This window comes from Zingiber officinale, chromosome 11B, assembly GCF_018446385.1.
Source record: "Zingiber officinale cultivar Zhangliang chromosome 11B, Zo_v1.1, whole genome shotgun sequence".
NCBI lineage: Eukaryota > Viridiplantae > Streptophyta > Magnoliopsida > Zingiberales > Zingiberaceae > Zingiber > Zingiber officinale.
Window position 1 is genome coordinate 32,728,507 of NC_056007.1, and position 17,309 is coordinate 32,745,815.

Genomic DNA, 17,309 nt, shown 5'->3' on the forward strand with positions numbered 1-17,309 from the left:
TTCAAAAAAAAAAAGAAAAAAAATATTTTCAGCAAAACAAAAGGCCGAAAATTTAAAAAAAAAAAAAAAAAGTGGGTATAGAGAATTATTATTTCTATACTTGCATTTTCCAATTCTGCATTTCTTTTAATGTCTTGCCTAGTATACTTGCATTTTCCAATTCCGTATTTTCTTTAAAGTCTTGCCTAGTATACTCCGCATCTCCTTTATAATCTTGCCTAGTATACTTGCGTTTTCCAATTCCGCATCTTTCTTTAAAGTCTTGCCTAGCATACTCCGTGATCCTGTCTGAGAGCTTGCGTGATGAAGCACCGGGCGACGATGAGTGGTGATGTATAATAACTCTGATATCAATGGACGGGGATAGATCCGAAAAACCCATAGCAGACCTTACCGATGCTCTAATACGAAACAATCGATCCGAGAAAACTAAAGCGGACCTATGAATAATACCTCGCAAAAAGGAATTCCGGCGAGGTGACCCCGGGGATCAGCAAAAACTCTACAATCCAATGGATGAGATGATCTCGTCTTCTTACACACGATAAGACCAACCGACAAAGCGTTAGTGACCTAAGACCGAGGTGGGAATCCCTGGCTAGGCCCTCCGACGCTCAAATTAGTCTCCGGCGAGAAAAAGAAGAAGCAAGTATGAAAATTAGGATTTGATTTGGATGCAATGTGTATGCTTGTGTACCTTGCCAGTGGAGAGGATTCCCCTTTTTATTCTACCTCATCTAACCTCCACAGTCATGAGATGGACCCCGGTTTGTTAAAGTTTGTTAAGAGATGACATAAGCCAGAACTGTAATAATAGTTTAAAGAATCTTTTTCTTACCCCAGATGTACCTTCTTTGTCGTTTAGCATACCTGCGGAGAATTCTAGAAGATATTTGCCGCCAAATTGATTAAGTTGTCATATGTTTATAAATTGTTACGGTTCACCTGTTACATATCCAGGGTTAGCCACATAAGCTTATTTTGCATATATGAGGAATATCTTCTGTCTGCACTAATCTCAGTCGACGTTCTATACTCGACCGGTTATTTATACCCGACTAAGACTTCATTATAAATATGTCAGCGACTATGTAAGGTTGAAAACCTTTATGTTCGATTTATTTCTTATACTCGACCTGTCTATTGAACCTGGGCGGTCATACCTTGCCGACCGAGATTGATCGGTCGGACATATAAAGGCACCATTGCCCTTTAACCCTTCCTTCGGTCAACCATATGTCGTTAAATGCTTCTGCGCTCGGCCGGTCTATTACGCTCGGCCGGTCTTGCCTTATCGACCGAGACTAATCGGTCGGGTGTGTATAGGCCTTCAGAATAGCTTAAATGCTAAGTGCTTCTACTTTCGATCGGTCTCTTACACTCGATCGATCTTTGCCTACCGAACTCACATGCTCGGACGGTCTATTGAGAACGACCGACCCTACATCATTAACCAAGACAACCCAATCAGGCTTATGGAGGCACTATTACCCAATAATCCTTCCTTCAGTCAGTTATAGGCTAAGGGTTATATGAGACTAAATGTATCTGTGTTCAGCCGATCTATGGAACCCGATTAGCCTTTGCCCGCCGATCTTATAGGCTTGATCGGTATATTACGTTCGTCCGATCTCTGTCTATTGTGTACAAGGCTAAGAACTTTTACACTCGGCCGACTCTCTATGTTTGGTCGGTCACGTATGCTTGGTCGAGTACCTGTGCTCGATCGGTCTTTGCTTACCCAACTCATATACTCAAGTGACTTTGCCACGTTCCAGACTACCTAAGGTTGAACTTTCTTTACACCGGGTCGATCCTTTATATCCGACCGACCAAACATACTCGGTCGGTCTTTTTCGGCCGGTCTTACATGACCGGCCGATCTATTACGTCCGATCTGTCTCTGTCTACCATGCACATAGCGATCCCCTTGCCGAGTCCAACTTTCTCCGAGCGGTCCCTTATCTCGCCCTTTTCAACCTCCCTTGTCTTTATTATCACCTTTCCTTCTCCTACAAAAGGGTCCACTTATCATAACCCATATCACTCCGCATCTCTTTTAAAGTCTTGCCTAGTATACTTGCGTTTTCCAATTCCATAATTTCTTTAAAGTCTTGTCTAGTATACTCCGCATCTCCTTTAAAATCTTGCCTAGTATACTTGCGTTTTCCAATTCTGTATTTTCTTTAAAGTCTTACCTAGTATACTTGCATTTTCCAATTCCGTATTTTCCATTTAAGCAGTCCTTAATATCAATTTTTAATTCTACAACTTGTATTTTTATATCAATTCATATCTTTTATCCTAATATCCTTGGGAGTTTAAATTAGTCAACGAACGCTTATAGGGAAATTGCCACCATTCTAAGTTCTTTAAAGAGCTAACATTAGTGAGTTGAGTGATTGAGTGTTAACAGATTGCATTAATGGCGACAAGTTGAGAGGAAGCAAGACCGAGAGAAACACTTAAACAATGAGCCTTGAGACAACACTTGGAACGCATGGAAATCAGATTCAATCAAATCCTCGACAGACTAGAGAGACAAGATGCTATAATTTCGAGATTGCAAAATAGCCAAGCGGGTAAAATTCCTACATGAAATTCAAGGCAATATAATCGTGATGATAACAATGATGATGATGATGGCGTATCAGGACATTGATGATAGAGTTTCTAGTGGCAGATCTGGTCATGCTAGAATTGGTGGTAGAAAAGAAAGAATGAATGATTATGTTGATAGAAACTTGGGAAATATCAAGAGGAAGATTCTTTCATTTCAAGGCAAAAGCGATCCAGACGTATATTTGGAGTGGGAAAAGAAAGTTGAATTAGTATTTGATTGTCACAACTACTCTGAAGAGAAGAAGGTAAAACTAGCTGCTGTTGAATTTATTGATTATGATATTATTTGGTGGGATCAAATTATTCTAAGTAGGAGAAGAAACAACGAGAGACCCGTTGGCACTTGGGAAGAGATGAAATCTATTATGAGAAAGAGGTTCATGTCATCACATTACTATCGAGATTTGTACCAACGCCTACAAAGTCTAACCCAAGGATCCAAAACTATAGAAGAATATCACAAGGAGATGGAGATTGCCATGATTCGAGACAATGTGGAGGAGGACCGAGAAGCAACCATGATTTTTACAAGGTTTGAATTCAGAAATTGCAAATGTAGTGGAGTTGCAACATTATGTGGAGCTGGAAGATATGGTGCATATGTCCATGAAAGTTGAAAGGCAACTCAAAAGGAAGGGTTTAATCAAGGATGGTCAAAATTCATCCACTTGGAAATCTAGTTGGAACAAAAGAGATGATAAATTTGCATCAAAGAGTAAGACCGAGTTTTTGAAGAATAAAGATGCTGGTTCTCCATTGGTCAAAAGTAAAGAACCTATCCAATCTTCAAGAAATAGAGATATTAAATGCTTTAAATGTTTGGGAAGAGGACATATTGCTTCACAATGTCCAAACAAAAGAATTATGCTTTTGAAAGAAAATGGTGATATTGAAATTGAGAGTGAGTCCGAAGATGATAATGTCGTGCCACCATTAATGGAAAGTGATGTAGAAAAGTATCCCGTCGAAGGTGAAACCCTTGTCACTAGGCATGCTCTAAATGTACAAGTGAAGGAAGAAGATGAAGAACAACGAGACAACATATTCCATACCCGTTGCCACATCAAAGAGAAGGTATGTAGTATGATTATAGATGGCGGAAGTTGCACTAATGTTGCTAGTACTATCTTGGTTGAGAAATTGTGCTTACCTACCACTAAACATCCTAGACCTTATAAACTACAATGGTTGAATGATCGCGGGGAAGTTAAGGTCACTAAGCAAGTGTTGGTTTCATTATCCATTAGTGGATAGGTATCATGATGATATTCTTTGTGATGTAGTACCAATGCATGAAAGTCATTTGCTTTTAGGTAGACCATGGCAATTTGATAGGAGGGTCATGCACGATGGCTTCACAAATAAATATTCTTTTAAGATGCATGGTAAACTTGTAACTTTTGTACCATTAACTTCTAAGCAAATATATGAAGATCAATTGAGGATAAAAAAATAGAGTGAAAAAAGAAAAAATTGTGAGAAAAAAAAAATGAAAAAGAAAAGGAGTGTGAGAAAAGAAAAGGCAAGGATGAGAGTAGTGAAAAAAAGAATGAAAAAGAAACAAAAAAAAAAAAATAGAGCAAGAGAATAAAAAAGGGAGCTTTTATGAAAAAGAAAGAGAGGTTAAGAGAGCTTTTTATTCTCAACAACCGATAATTATACTTTTGTACAAGGAGGCTTATTTCAACACTAACAATCTTAACCCTTCTTTGCCTAGTATTGTTAAATCTCTTTTGCAGGAATTTGATGATGTCTTTCGAAGAAGTTCCTGATGGATTGTCGCCACTTAGGGGAATAGAGCATCAAATTGACTTCATCCCAGGAGCAGTCATTCCTAATCGACCAGCCTATAGGAGCAATCCAATGGAGATGAAGGAGCTTCAAAAGCAAGTTGAAGAGTTGATGAGAAAAGGGTATGTCCGAGAAAGTTTGAGTCCTTGTTCAGTTCCTGTTTTGCTTGTGCCTAAGAAGGATAGAACTTGGAGAATGTGCGTTGATTGCAGGGTTATCAACAAAATTATGGTAATGTATCGTCATCCTATTCCTAGATTAGATGATATGCTAGATGAACTCTATGATTCTTGCATTTTCTCTAAAATTGATTTAAAGTCTGGCTATCATCAAATTCGCATGCGTGAGGGAGATGAATGGAAAACTGCTTTTAAGACTAGGTATGGTTTGTACGAATGGTTAATCATGTTATTTGGGCTAACTAATGCACCTAGTACTTTCATAAGATTAATGAATCATATTTTGCGTGCTTATATTGGGAACTTTGTTGTAGTATATTTTGATGACATCTTGATTAATAGTAAGAATTTATATGAGCATGTCAATCATTTACAAAAAGTTCTACTTATTTTGCGAAATGAAAAATTGTATGCTAACCTTCAAAAATATTTTTTTTGCACTAGTCAAATAGAGTTTCTTAGTTATATTGTTAGTGCTAAGGGAATAGCAGTTTATGAAGAAAAAGGTTAAGGCAATTCGTGAGTGACCAACACCAAAAACGATAACTAAGGTACGTAGCTTTCACGAGTTGGCAAGTTTCTATAGGAGGTTTGTTAAAAATTTTAGTTCTATAGCTGCACCCTTAACTGAAGTTGTTAAAAAGAATGTTGGGTTTCATTGGGATAGTGAACAAGTTTCAGCTTTCAACTTACTTAAGGAGAAGCTAAGTTCTGCACCATTACTTGCATTACCTAACTTTGCTAAAACTTTCGAAATTGAGTGTGATGCATCAGGAATAGGTATTGGAGTTGTGTTAATACAAGAAGGTCGATCTCATGCTTATTTTAGTGAGAAACTCAACGGAGCATCTTTGAACTATCCAACTTATGACAAGGAGATGTATGCATTGGTGAGGGCTTTAGAGACTTGGCAGCATTACTTGTGACCCAAAGAGTTTGTCATTCACACTGACCATGAATCGTTGAAGCATATGAAGAGCCAAAGTAAGTTGAATAAACGTCATGCAAAATGGGTAGAGTTTATTGAATCATTCCCTTATGTGATCAAATATAAACAAGGTATGGAAAACATTGTTGCAGATGCTTTGTCTCGAAGGTATACCTTGATATCTACTTTGAACACTAAATTGTTAGGATTTGAATACATTAAAGATCTATATTCTAATGATCCTGACTTTGGAAATATGTTTGATGTCTGTGAACATGCTGTATTTAGGAAGTTTTATAGGCATGTGAGATTTCTTTTTAGAGTGAATAGGTTGTGTGTTCCTAATTGTTCATTAAGGGAATTATTAATCCAAGAAGCTCATGGTGGGGGACTAATGGGACATTTTGGAGTAAGAAAAACTCTAGAAGTGTTGGTAGAGCATTTCTTTTGGCCACACATGAAACGAGATGTAGTCAAGTTTTGTGAGAAGTATATTACATGTAGGCAAGCAAAATCTAGATCTTTACCTCATGGATTGTATACACCTTTATCAATTCCTAGTGAACCTTGGGTTGATATTTCCATGGACTTTGTTGTAGGACTACTAAGGTCTAAACGAGGTATGGATTCTATTTTTGTCGTTGTGGACAGATTTTCTAAAATGACTCATTTTATTCCTGGTAGGAAAACAGATAATGCTAAGCATATTTCGGATCTATTTTTTAGGGAGATTGTGCAACTTCATGGAGTACCAAGGAGCATAGTTTCAAATCGTGATGCAAAATTCCTAAGCTACTTTTGGAAGACACTATAGGGAAAATTGGGAACAAAGCTTTTGTTTTCTACAATTTGTCATCCACAAACAGATGGACAAACTGAGGTAGTAAATCGAACTTTATCTACTTTATTGAGAGTTATCATTCAAAAGAATTTAAAAGGTTGGGAAGATTGTTTATCACATGTTGAATTTGCTTATAATAGATTTGTGTATTCTACTATTAATTTTTCACCTTTTGAAGTGGTATATGGGTTCAGCCCTTTAACTCCTTTAGATTTGTCACCTTTGCCTGTCTCTGAGCGTGCCAATTTAGATGGTACCAGAAAAGCTGAGTTTGTGAGGGAACTGCATGAAAAAGTTCGATTGCAAATTGAAAAGAGAACTGAACAATATGTCACGCAAGCCGACAGGGGACAAAAGAAAGTGATCTTTGACCCCGGAGATTGAGTTTGGGTTCATATGAGGAAGGAAAGATTCCCTACTAAACGTCGTACTAAGTTGCATCCATGAGGAGATGGCATTTCAAGTCATTGCTAGAATCAATGACAATGCATACAAGCTTGAGTGAGTATAATGTGAGTGATACATTTAATGTTTCTGATCTTTCTCCCTTTGATGTAGGTGATCAAGATTCGAGGGTGAATCCTTTTGGGGAAAGGAGAAATGATGGAGTCAGAGAAAGAGAGCAACAAGCTAACGATATGGATCATTGTCAACCCACTCTAGATGTTAATGATGATCTATTATGCATCAATAGAGGCCCAATTACAAGGGCTAAGGCTAAAAAGATAAAGGAAGCACTTAATGTACTAATTAAAGATGTGAAGGCCAAAGCTACCATTGAAGAAGGTTTGACCAAGAGCAAATCATTCGATATAGTCAACCTAATTCAAACCTTAGATGAGCTTAATTAGCACTTAAGTCTCATGTCTATGTAGTAGGGATATATTTCTACTTTTATTTGGATTGTAATAAAGTCATAAGCTTAAAATAGCTAAGTAGTCTACATAGGCATTTACTAAATGTGCTTTCTTTTGGCCTTTTAGGATTTTTTTGGTCACCTTATAGCTATAAATAAATGGGGTGACGGCCACACATGTATCTTTGACATATTTTTCAATCTAAAGCATGGTGAGGCTCTCACTTGTTGGTTCTTCATTGAATTAGAACTTATCAAGGCATTTCCTTGTGGCGTTCGAAGACTTATCAACCTCCATCCCAAGGTTGTGGCGTCTACCATCTTCTATACCAAGGTTTATGCTTTCCTAAGCATTGAGTCGAGGTTCTTTTCATCAATCTTATCGATTTAGTTCTTTCTTTCTTTCTTCTTCCATTCATTGTGGGTTCTTGAGATATCTTTCTCTTTGGATTCACATCATTACAAACTGAAACGTTCACAAAAGTCACTACAAACTCAGTTGGGTCACTCAAAAAGCACATATCTTTTGGCGTTTTGGTTTTGTAATAGAAACAAACAACCCAAAGCACCGATTGTGATTTTTCTAGTATGATTGGTCTAGACAATCCATGACAATATCTTACATCCAACAATGATATGGCTGGTGCACTTTTTACTCTTTTCAGTAAGTTCTTTTTCACCTTTGATGCATTTTTTACTCATTTCAGTAAATTCTTTTCTCCTTTGTCTTGCCAAGGCTTTATCTTGATTGAATACTCTCATCACAAATGACAGAATGGCTGATGCGCTTTTTACTCATTTCAGAAAGTTCTTTTCACCTTTGTGTTTTTGAGGGTCTAGATTGATTGTATACTCTCATCATAAATGGAAACCAGCCAAATATGAGTTGCTTGGTGAACCAATTTCTTTGGAAGATAGATGTGCTAATATCCTACTGGGTAAAAATGAGTCTCCAATTCATATGGTTCGACGATAGAGTTTTATGATATTTGGTGGGATGTTATTGGGAAGCATCTCAAACATTTGATACATAAATCTAGATCTTTTGCAAACAAATAACTGTGTACATTCCCTTAAGTTCTTTTGTGTTAATTTAAGATATTGAGTGTGCTCCTTTAATTCATTTTTTTCATACTTGCTGGGCTTTGGATGAGGTTGAGTTGCCCTACCAAGCAATGTAATGCACTTGGCCAACTTAGCTAGCAACCCTATCAGATCAAATTGCCCAAAAATAATCATTTTAGTATTATTTAGATTTTTTAAAGCATGATATAGGAGAGATTTTGATTGTGCACAAGTTGGTTAGGTGGAGCATTCCAGATGCCTTTTGGTGTTTGAAAAAATGCTAGTGGTGATGGTTTTTATCATTGTCCATACAGGTATTTAGAGAGGAGTCTAAGGTAGATAGAAAGGACTTTTGTAGAAGGTATGGTAGTGTTTTATCTAATTCTTATTGGATGTTTCTTTCATATTTATATAGATTTGGGATCTCTCTATGAAGTACACTTATGATGAACTATGGTAAATCATTTTTGTTCTTACCGTATGATTTCATTATTCAACCATGGGAGGTGAAGATTCACAATGTGGGCATGTGGTGGTGGTGATCCTACTTTCTAAAAAGATCAAATTTGGGTCTACACTACAGTGTGTAGTTTGAGGCGGCAAATTTGACCAAGTGGTGCTAAAGGCCTCCAGTCCCAACAGATGGGATCAAAAACACTTGTGAGCCCAACATAACTACCTCGTTGTTTAAGAAACAATTATATATGAATATTAACCAAAAGAGAAAAACAACAGCAAATCATCCAAACTGATTAATCATCAGTTTGCTTATCACTGACACAAATTAGAATGTATCTAGCTTAAATATTTGTCTATTAACTAAAATCAAGGAGAACCACATATCCTATTAGTCTTTGTCTTCAGGTGGATGGGTACCCAATTACCCAAAGTAAAGACCTATTAAGATGGACAACTAAAGTCTCCCCAACGTATTCGACCAATTAAAAATACCACAAAAGAGAGCTATTTAGTTGTCAAATCTAGAAGAGAAGTATAAGCACCAGTCGCAGTCAAACTATCTCACTTTCAAGATCAAGACCTGTTAATTCCCAGGAAGAGGTAAAAAAGGGAGGATAAAAAGGCAATTTTTCGATGAAAAAGTTGGAGTACCAGTGGAGGTGACGCAAGCTTGAGGGACGGAGATCCCACGGCAAGACTTGATGGGGTAGACGAAGATGGAGGTGACGGTGGCAGCGGCTTCTGCAGGCTCCCGCGACCCAAACAAAGCAGCCAGAACCGAAGAGGCCTTCTCCATGTCGCTTGTCTGACTGATTCGTCTTCTTAACCTTTTTCTTATACCTTTTGCGGCGTGCCCTTGTAAGCCATTGGATCATGATAAGAACTTCTTTCCGCGCGCATACCGTACTGCTTAAAATTAAGCATTATTTCCGTGGAAAACAAGGAAGGCAAGATTGAAAGAGAAAAAAAGAAAAAAAGAAAACAGAACTAGGAAAGAAAAGAAAAAAAATTATAATTTTTAGTTCATCTCAAAAATATTTTTATTTTAATATTAAAATAAAATTTTTTAGTTCAACTTTTCAAAAATTACTCTATACAAAATAATATTATACTAACATTTTATTTATTACTCTAATCAAATTGGTTTAAACTTACCAAAATCATTCCAGCTTAACTAAAATCAATTGGTAAAGACTTTTGAACCGAGCTATAATAATTTTAAATTGATTTTGATTAAATTAAAATAATTTTATTAAGTTTGAGTAATTTTGATTAGGTTGATAAAGAATATATTTATATAAGAATATTTTTTATATAGTAATTTTAAATAATTTAGAGTAATTTTTTATTGTAATAATTAGAATAATAAGGAAACATACCTTATATAAGGTTATTAATAGATTGATGGTTAAGCTTGACTTATAAAAAAAAATAACAATAATAATAATAATAATAATAATAATAATAATAATAATTCTATACACTATAAAAAAAAGATTTTAGGGATAAATTTTCTAAAAAATTTCGTCGTAAAATTTTTTGCAATAAAAATATATTCGTTCCAAATCAGTCGTTGCTAAATTTTACAACGAAAAAAATAATTCGTCCCAAATTTTACGACCAACTATAATTTTCGTCACAAATTTTGTTGCAAATATACACCATATAGTATCTTTAAATTTGGGACGAAAATAGATTTTCGTCCCAAATTATAGACAAATTCTGGTTCGCCCCGAATTTGGGACGAATTTTGGTTCGTCTCAAAATTCGGGTTTACCCGAATTCCCAAGGTTCGTCTCGAATTAGGGACGAGTCTTGTTCGTCCCGAATTTGGGCAAATTCGGGATGAATCAAAATTCATCCCTAATTTAGGACGAACTTTGGGAATTGAAGGTAAACCTGAATTTTGGGACGAACCCAAATTCGTCCCAAATTGGAGACGAATTTTGGTTTGTCCCAAATTTGGGACAAATCAATTCGTCCCTAATTTGAGATGAATATGGGTAATTCGGTGTGGGATTTTGAGAGGAACCCAAATTCATCCCAAAAATCACCCCAAAATTTGTCCCAAGGTTCGTCCCAAATTCGGGATGAACCTGAATTCGCCCCTAATTAGGGACAAATCCAAATTCGTCTCAAATTTGAGACGAACCCTAATTCGTCCTAAATTTTGTCCCAAAATAAAAAATCAAAAATTCTCTAGATTTTTATTTTCTTTATCCTATTTACATATCAAATACATTATTACGTAATATGATCTATAAATCTCTTATCATCCTCATATCCAAATTTAAAATATATTAGTCAAACTTCAACACACATCATATTTATACACATCCAAACAAACAAAACTACACATCCAAAAAATAATAAAAACTACACCTCCCATATCAACATTCAAATATGTCAACTCAACACACATCATATTTACACATCAAAACAAGAACTAGTTTGGTTCAACAACTCATAATCCAAACAACAAATACCTCAAAGCATCTAAACCATAAAATAAAATACTAATCGTCATGCTTCGGAAGCTTCGTGCGCCTTCTTCCTTTCTTCGTTCTTCTTTTCCTACATCAAATTACAAATGAATAATAACTAACATTTATAACCAAAAAAAATATCTAAAACATATCAATGTTATCATATTAAAATAAGACAACTAAAACTTATGCAACTAACTTTTCAATGTCATGTCCCCTTGCCTTTATCTTTCCTTTTCTCATTCTTTAAATTTCCTTGTGGTTCCTAAAGGCTACAAGGAAATCTTGGTCGTTCTCTTAAAGATCAGAGAGGGGTAAACAAATCAACCAAGGTGAGATATAAGTTTGCTTCAATTATCCCAATTCCTTTTCTTTCATCTCTTCAAGGTGAGTTTTAACTTTGCACAAAACCCACTAACCATTAGAAGATCTAAGTGAACTTCAACATAAACAGTGGATGATGGAGTCAAAGAAAGAGAGAACAAGCTAACGATATGGATCATGTTAATGATGATCCATTATGCATCAATAGAGGCCCAATTACAAGGTCTAAGGCTAGAAAGATGAAGGAAGCACTTAATGTACTAATTGAAGATGTGAAGGTCAAAGCTACCATTGAAGAAGGTTTGACCAAGAGCAGGTCATTCGGCATAGTCAACCTAATTCAAGCCTTAGATGAGCTTAATTAGCACTTAAGTCTCATGTCTATATAGTAGAGATATGTAGGCTTAATTTAGACTCAATTTATACTTTTATTTGGGTTGTAATAAAGTCATAAGCTTAAAATGGCTAAGTAGTCTACATAGGCCTTTACTATGGGTTTTCTTTTGGCCTTTTAGGGTTTTTGGTCACCTTATAGCTATAAATAAATGGGGTGACGACTACACATGTATCTTTGACATATTTTTCAATCTAAAGCACGGTGAGGTTCTCACTTGTTGGTTCTTCATTGAATTAGAACTACTTATCAAGGCATTTCCTTGTGGCATTCGAAGACTTATCAACCTCCATCTTAAGGTTGTGGCGTCTACCATCTTCTATACCAAGGTTCATGCTTTCCTAAGCATTGGGTCAAGGTTCTTTTCATCAATCTTATCGATTTGGTTCTTTCTTCTTTCATTTGTTGTGGGTTCTTGAGATATCTTTCTCTTTGGATTGACATCATTTGATATCAGAGCTTTGGTTTTTCTAAATTGATTTCATTATCCCTTTTCTTTTGTGCTTGAATCTTTGTTTATTTTGTTCAACATTATCTACTTACCGTTATCATCTCAATCTTAGTGAGTTTTTACTCATCTTGTTGCTATAAAAAAAAAGGGTCAAAATTCAAACAAAAAAAAAATTCAGCAAAAAAAAACAAAAAAAAGAGGCCAAAATTTAAAAAAAAAAAAGAAAAAAAATATTTTCAGCAAAAAAAAAGGACGAAAATTTAAAAAAATGGAAAGAAAAAAAAGATGGGTATAGAGAATTGTTATTTCTATACTTGCATTTTCTAATTTTGCATTTCTTTTAAAGTCTTGCCTAGTATACTCCGCATCTCCTTAAAGTCTTGTCTAGTATACTTGCGTTTTCCAATTCCGTATCTTTCTTTAAAGTCTTGTCTAGTATACTTCGCATCTCCTTTAAAGTCTTGCCTAGTATACTTGTATTTTCCAATTCCATATTTTCTTTAAAGTCTTGTCTAGTATACTCCGCATCTCCTTTAAAGTCTTGCCTAGTATATTTGCATTTTCTAATTCTGTATTTTCTTTAAAGTCTTGTTGTATACTCCGCATCTCCTTTAAAATCTTGCCTAGTATATTTGCGTTTTCCAATTTCGTATTTTCTTTAAAGTTTTACCTAGTATACTCCGCATCTTCTTTAATGCCTTGCCTAGTATACTTGCATTTCTCAATTTCGTATTTTACATTTAAGTTCTACCAAGATTTAATTCTGGCAAATTTCCTTTCAATCCTTAATATCAGTTTTTAATTATGCAACTTGTATTTTTATATCAATTCCTATCTTTTATCCTAATACCCTTAGGATTTTAAATTAGTCAACGAACGCTTATAGGGAAATTGCCACCATTCTAAGTTCTTTAAAGAGCTAACATTAGTGAGTTGAGTGATTGAGTGTCAATAGATTGCATTAATGACGACAAGTGAAGAGGAAGCAAGACCGAGAGAAACACTTGAACAACAAGCCTTGAGACAACACTTGGAACGCTTGGAAATCAGATTCAATCAAATCCTCGATAGATTAGAGAGACAAGATGTTGTAATTTCGGGATTGCAAAATAGCCAAGAGAGTAGAGTTCCTACACGAAATTCAAGGTAATATAACCTTGATGATAACAAAATGATGATGATGATGGCGTATCTGAGGACATTGATGATAGAGTTTCTAGTTGCAAATCTGGTCATGCTAGAATTGGTGGTAGAAGAGAAAGAATGAATGATTATGTTGATAGAAACTTGGGAAATATCAAGATGAAGATTCATTCATTTCAAGGCAAAAGCGATCCAGACGTATATTTAGTGTGGGAAAAAAAAGTTGAATTAGTGTTTGATTGTCACAACTACTCTGAAGAGAAGAAGGTAAAACTAGCTGATGTTGAATTTATTAATTATGATATTATTTGGTGGGATCAAATTATTCTAAGCAGGAGAAGAAACAATGAGAGACTCGTTGGCACTTGGGAAGAGATGAAATCTATTATGAGAAAGAGGTTCGTGCCATCACATTACTATCGAGATTTGAACCAATGACTACAAAGTCTAACCCAAGGATCCAAAAATATAGAGGAACATCACAAGGAGATGGAGATTGCCATGATTCGAGCCAATGTGGAGGAGGACCGAGAAGCAACCATGGCAAGATTTTTATAAGGTTTGAATTCAGAAATTGCAAATGTAGTGGAGTTGTTGTTGACACTTTCGGGCCGCAAAAATCACTTTTTGCGTTGCGAAAACCCCGAAGTTCCATGCCACCGGATCCGTGCGAAGATTAAAATTTTCATGTACATGTTTTCTAATTCTAGATCTACACTAGTTCTACATGGTAGAGAAGTTATACCTTTGATGTGAAGCCCTTCGCTTATCCCGCTCATCCAAAATTTACCGGATCTCAAGGGTGTCAAGTGAACACCCCTCTATATGTATCCACAGGAGCAAAAAATGGAGAAGAAACCTTAGAGTGTGCTAGCACTCTTGAAGGTTTCGGCCAAGGTGGAGGAGAGGGAGAGAAGAAGATGAGAGGAGGAAGAAGAAGGAGTGAATGAGCACACAAAATATTCAACACCACTTAAAGTGGTCGGCCACTTCAAGAGGGGTTTTGAAACTCCATGGAATACCAAGAGTCACAACTCTTGATCTCCCTCATGAGGTGGTACACACATGTACTATCCTTGATGATGTGGAACATCATCATTGGCCCACTCTATGCCAACTCACAAATGAGGTGGCATTGGTCAAGTCAAACTTGACATTTCATCTTCCCTTCTCAAGTCAAGTCATACTTGACCTCTTCTCTCCCATGGTTGATCAAATCTAACCATTTGATTCAAACCAATTTAATTTAATGAATCTATATTCATTGAATCAAATTAACTCAATCAATCCAAATCTAATTAGACTCATTTAACACATAAACCAAATTGAGTCCAACTCAATTAATTTAATTAGGATTACTCTTAATTCATTTTGGTTCATCACATGAACTTAATCCTCTTGGTTCATCATATGAACCTAATCTCCATCTAATTACCCTTTGTGTGTGACCCTATAGGTTCTTGTAACGTTGGCAATGCTCCTAAACCCATTTAGAAGCATAAGTAATGAGCGGTATCTAGCAACACATCATTACTACCCAAGTTACAAGAATGTTGAGATCCAACATCACTTTGTGACTACTAATTGTGACTCTTCACAATATATGACAATGTCCTTCTATCCTTGACATCTAGATTGATCAATTTAAGGCATAAACGGTGTCATCCTCTGATCAATCTAAATCTTGAACTCCAAGTAGACTCACTATAATCAAATGAGCTCAATATCTCATATTGACTCATTTGGGCATGGTCATGCACTTAATGGTCTCACTCTATCAAGAATAACGATGTCATTCCCGTTATATAAGAGGGATAGATCCCATCTACATCACTCACATCCCCCCCGCATAATTTGTTACATACCCAGTAATCGCCTTTATAGTCCACCCAGTTACGGGTGACGTTTGACGAAGCCAAATTATGCAATTCCTTATATAGGGAACCATGGTGACTTCAGGTCCAATGACTAATAGTCATACTAATAGCCACATGAGAAAGTATATGACACTCATATAACGATCCATGATACTTTCTCATGACGGGTCATTCAGTATGCATTCTCCAATGCATACCCATGTGTCAACTCGATATCTCCATATCCATGACTTGTGAGATCAAGTCATCGAGTTGACCTACATGCTAGTCTCGTCGCATTAACATTGTCCCTGAATGTTAATACTTGACTAGGAATAATTAAGAGTAGTGTTCTCTATACCATCTCACTATCGATTCAACCAATCGATTGATATAGATAAGAACCTTCTACTCAAGGACGCTATTATACTTATTTATTTGACACCAATACAAGTAAGTATAATAACCAAAACAAATGCCTTTATATACATAGGAATATGATACAATGAGTCCATACAACAATCATCATATGATTGGCTTTAGGGCTCTAACTAACAATTGCAACATTATGTGGACCTGGAAAATATGGTGCGTATGTCCATGAAAGTTGAAAGGCAAGTCAAAAGGAAGGGTTCAATCAAGCATGGTCAAAATTCATCCACTTGGAAATCTAGTTGGAACAAAAGAGATGATAAATTTGCATCAAAGAGTAAGACCGAGTTTTTGAAGAATAAAGATGCTGGTTCTCCATTGGTCAAAAGTAAAGAACCTATCCAATCTTCAAGAAATAGAGATATTAAATGCTTTAAATGTTTGGGAAGAGGACATATTGTTTTACAATGTCCAAACAAAAGAATTATGCTTTTGAAAGAAAATGGTGATATTGAAATTAAGAGTGAGTCCGAAGATGATAATGTCGTGCCACCATTAATGGAAAGTGATGTAGAAAAGTATCCCGTCGAAGGTGAAACCCTTGTCACTAGGCGTGCTCTAAATGTACAAGTGAAGGAAGAAGATGAAGAACAACGAGACAACATATTCTATACCCGTTGCCACATCAAAGAGAAGGTATGTAGTATGATTATAGATGGCGGAAGTTGCACTAATGTTGCTAGTACTATCTTGGTTGAGAAATTGTGCTTACCTACCACTAAACATCCTAGACCTTATAAACTACAATGGTTGAATGATCGCGGGGAAGTTAAGGTCACTAAGCAAGTGTTGGTTTCATTATCCATTGGTGGATAGGTATCATGATGATGTTCTTTGTGATGTAGTACCAATGCATGAAAGTCATTTGCTTTTAGGTAGACCATGGCAATTTGATAGGAGGGTCATGCACGATGGCTTCACAAATAAATATTCTTTTAAAATGCATGGTAAACTTGTAACTCTTGTACCATTAACTCCTAAGCAAATATATGAAGATCAATTGAGGATAAAAAAAAAAGAGTGAAAAAAGAAAAGATTGTGAGAGAAAAAAAATGAAAAAGAAACAAAAAATAGAGCAAGAGAGTAAAAATGGGAGCTTTTATGCAAAAGAAAGAGAGGTTAAGAGAGCTTTTTATTCTCAACAGCCGATGATTGTACTTTTGTATAAGGAGGCTTATTTCAACACTAACAATATTAACCCTTCTTTGCCTAGTGTTGTTAAATCTCTTTTGCAGGAATTTGATGATGTCTTTTCTGAAGAAGTTCCTGATGGATTGCCACCACTTAGGGGAATAGAGCACTAAATTGACTTCATCCCAGGAGCAGTCATTCCTAATCAACCAGCCTATAGAAGCAATCCTATGGAGATGAAGGAGCTACAAAAGCAAGTTGAAGAGTTGATGAGAAAAAGGTATGCCCGAGAAAGTTTGAGTCCTTGTTTAGTTCCTGTTTTGCTTGTTCCTAAGAAGGATTGAACTTGGA

At 35.9% G+C, this 17,309-nt stretch overlaps 1 protein-coding gene across 1 annotated transcript in view; it reads right to left on the bottom strand.

Moving 5' to 3' along the window:
* The window catches only part of LOC122033676 (mitochondrial amidoxime reducing component 2-like), a 75,544-nt gene extending 65,954 nt beyond the window's left edge, over positions 1-9,590 (bottom strand). The window contains exon 1 of the mRNA XM_042592791.1: positions 9,393-9,590. Within this exon, the coding sequence (XP_042448725.1) occupies positions 9,393-9,537 (145 nt within the window). The 5' untranslated portion in view covers positions 9,538-9,590. The remainder of the gene's footprint in view (positions 1-9,392) is intronic.
* Between the last annotated feature and the right edge of the window lie 7,719 nt (positions 9,591-17,309).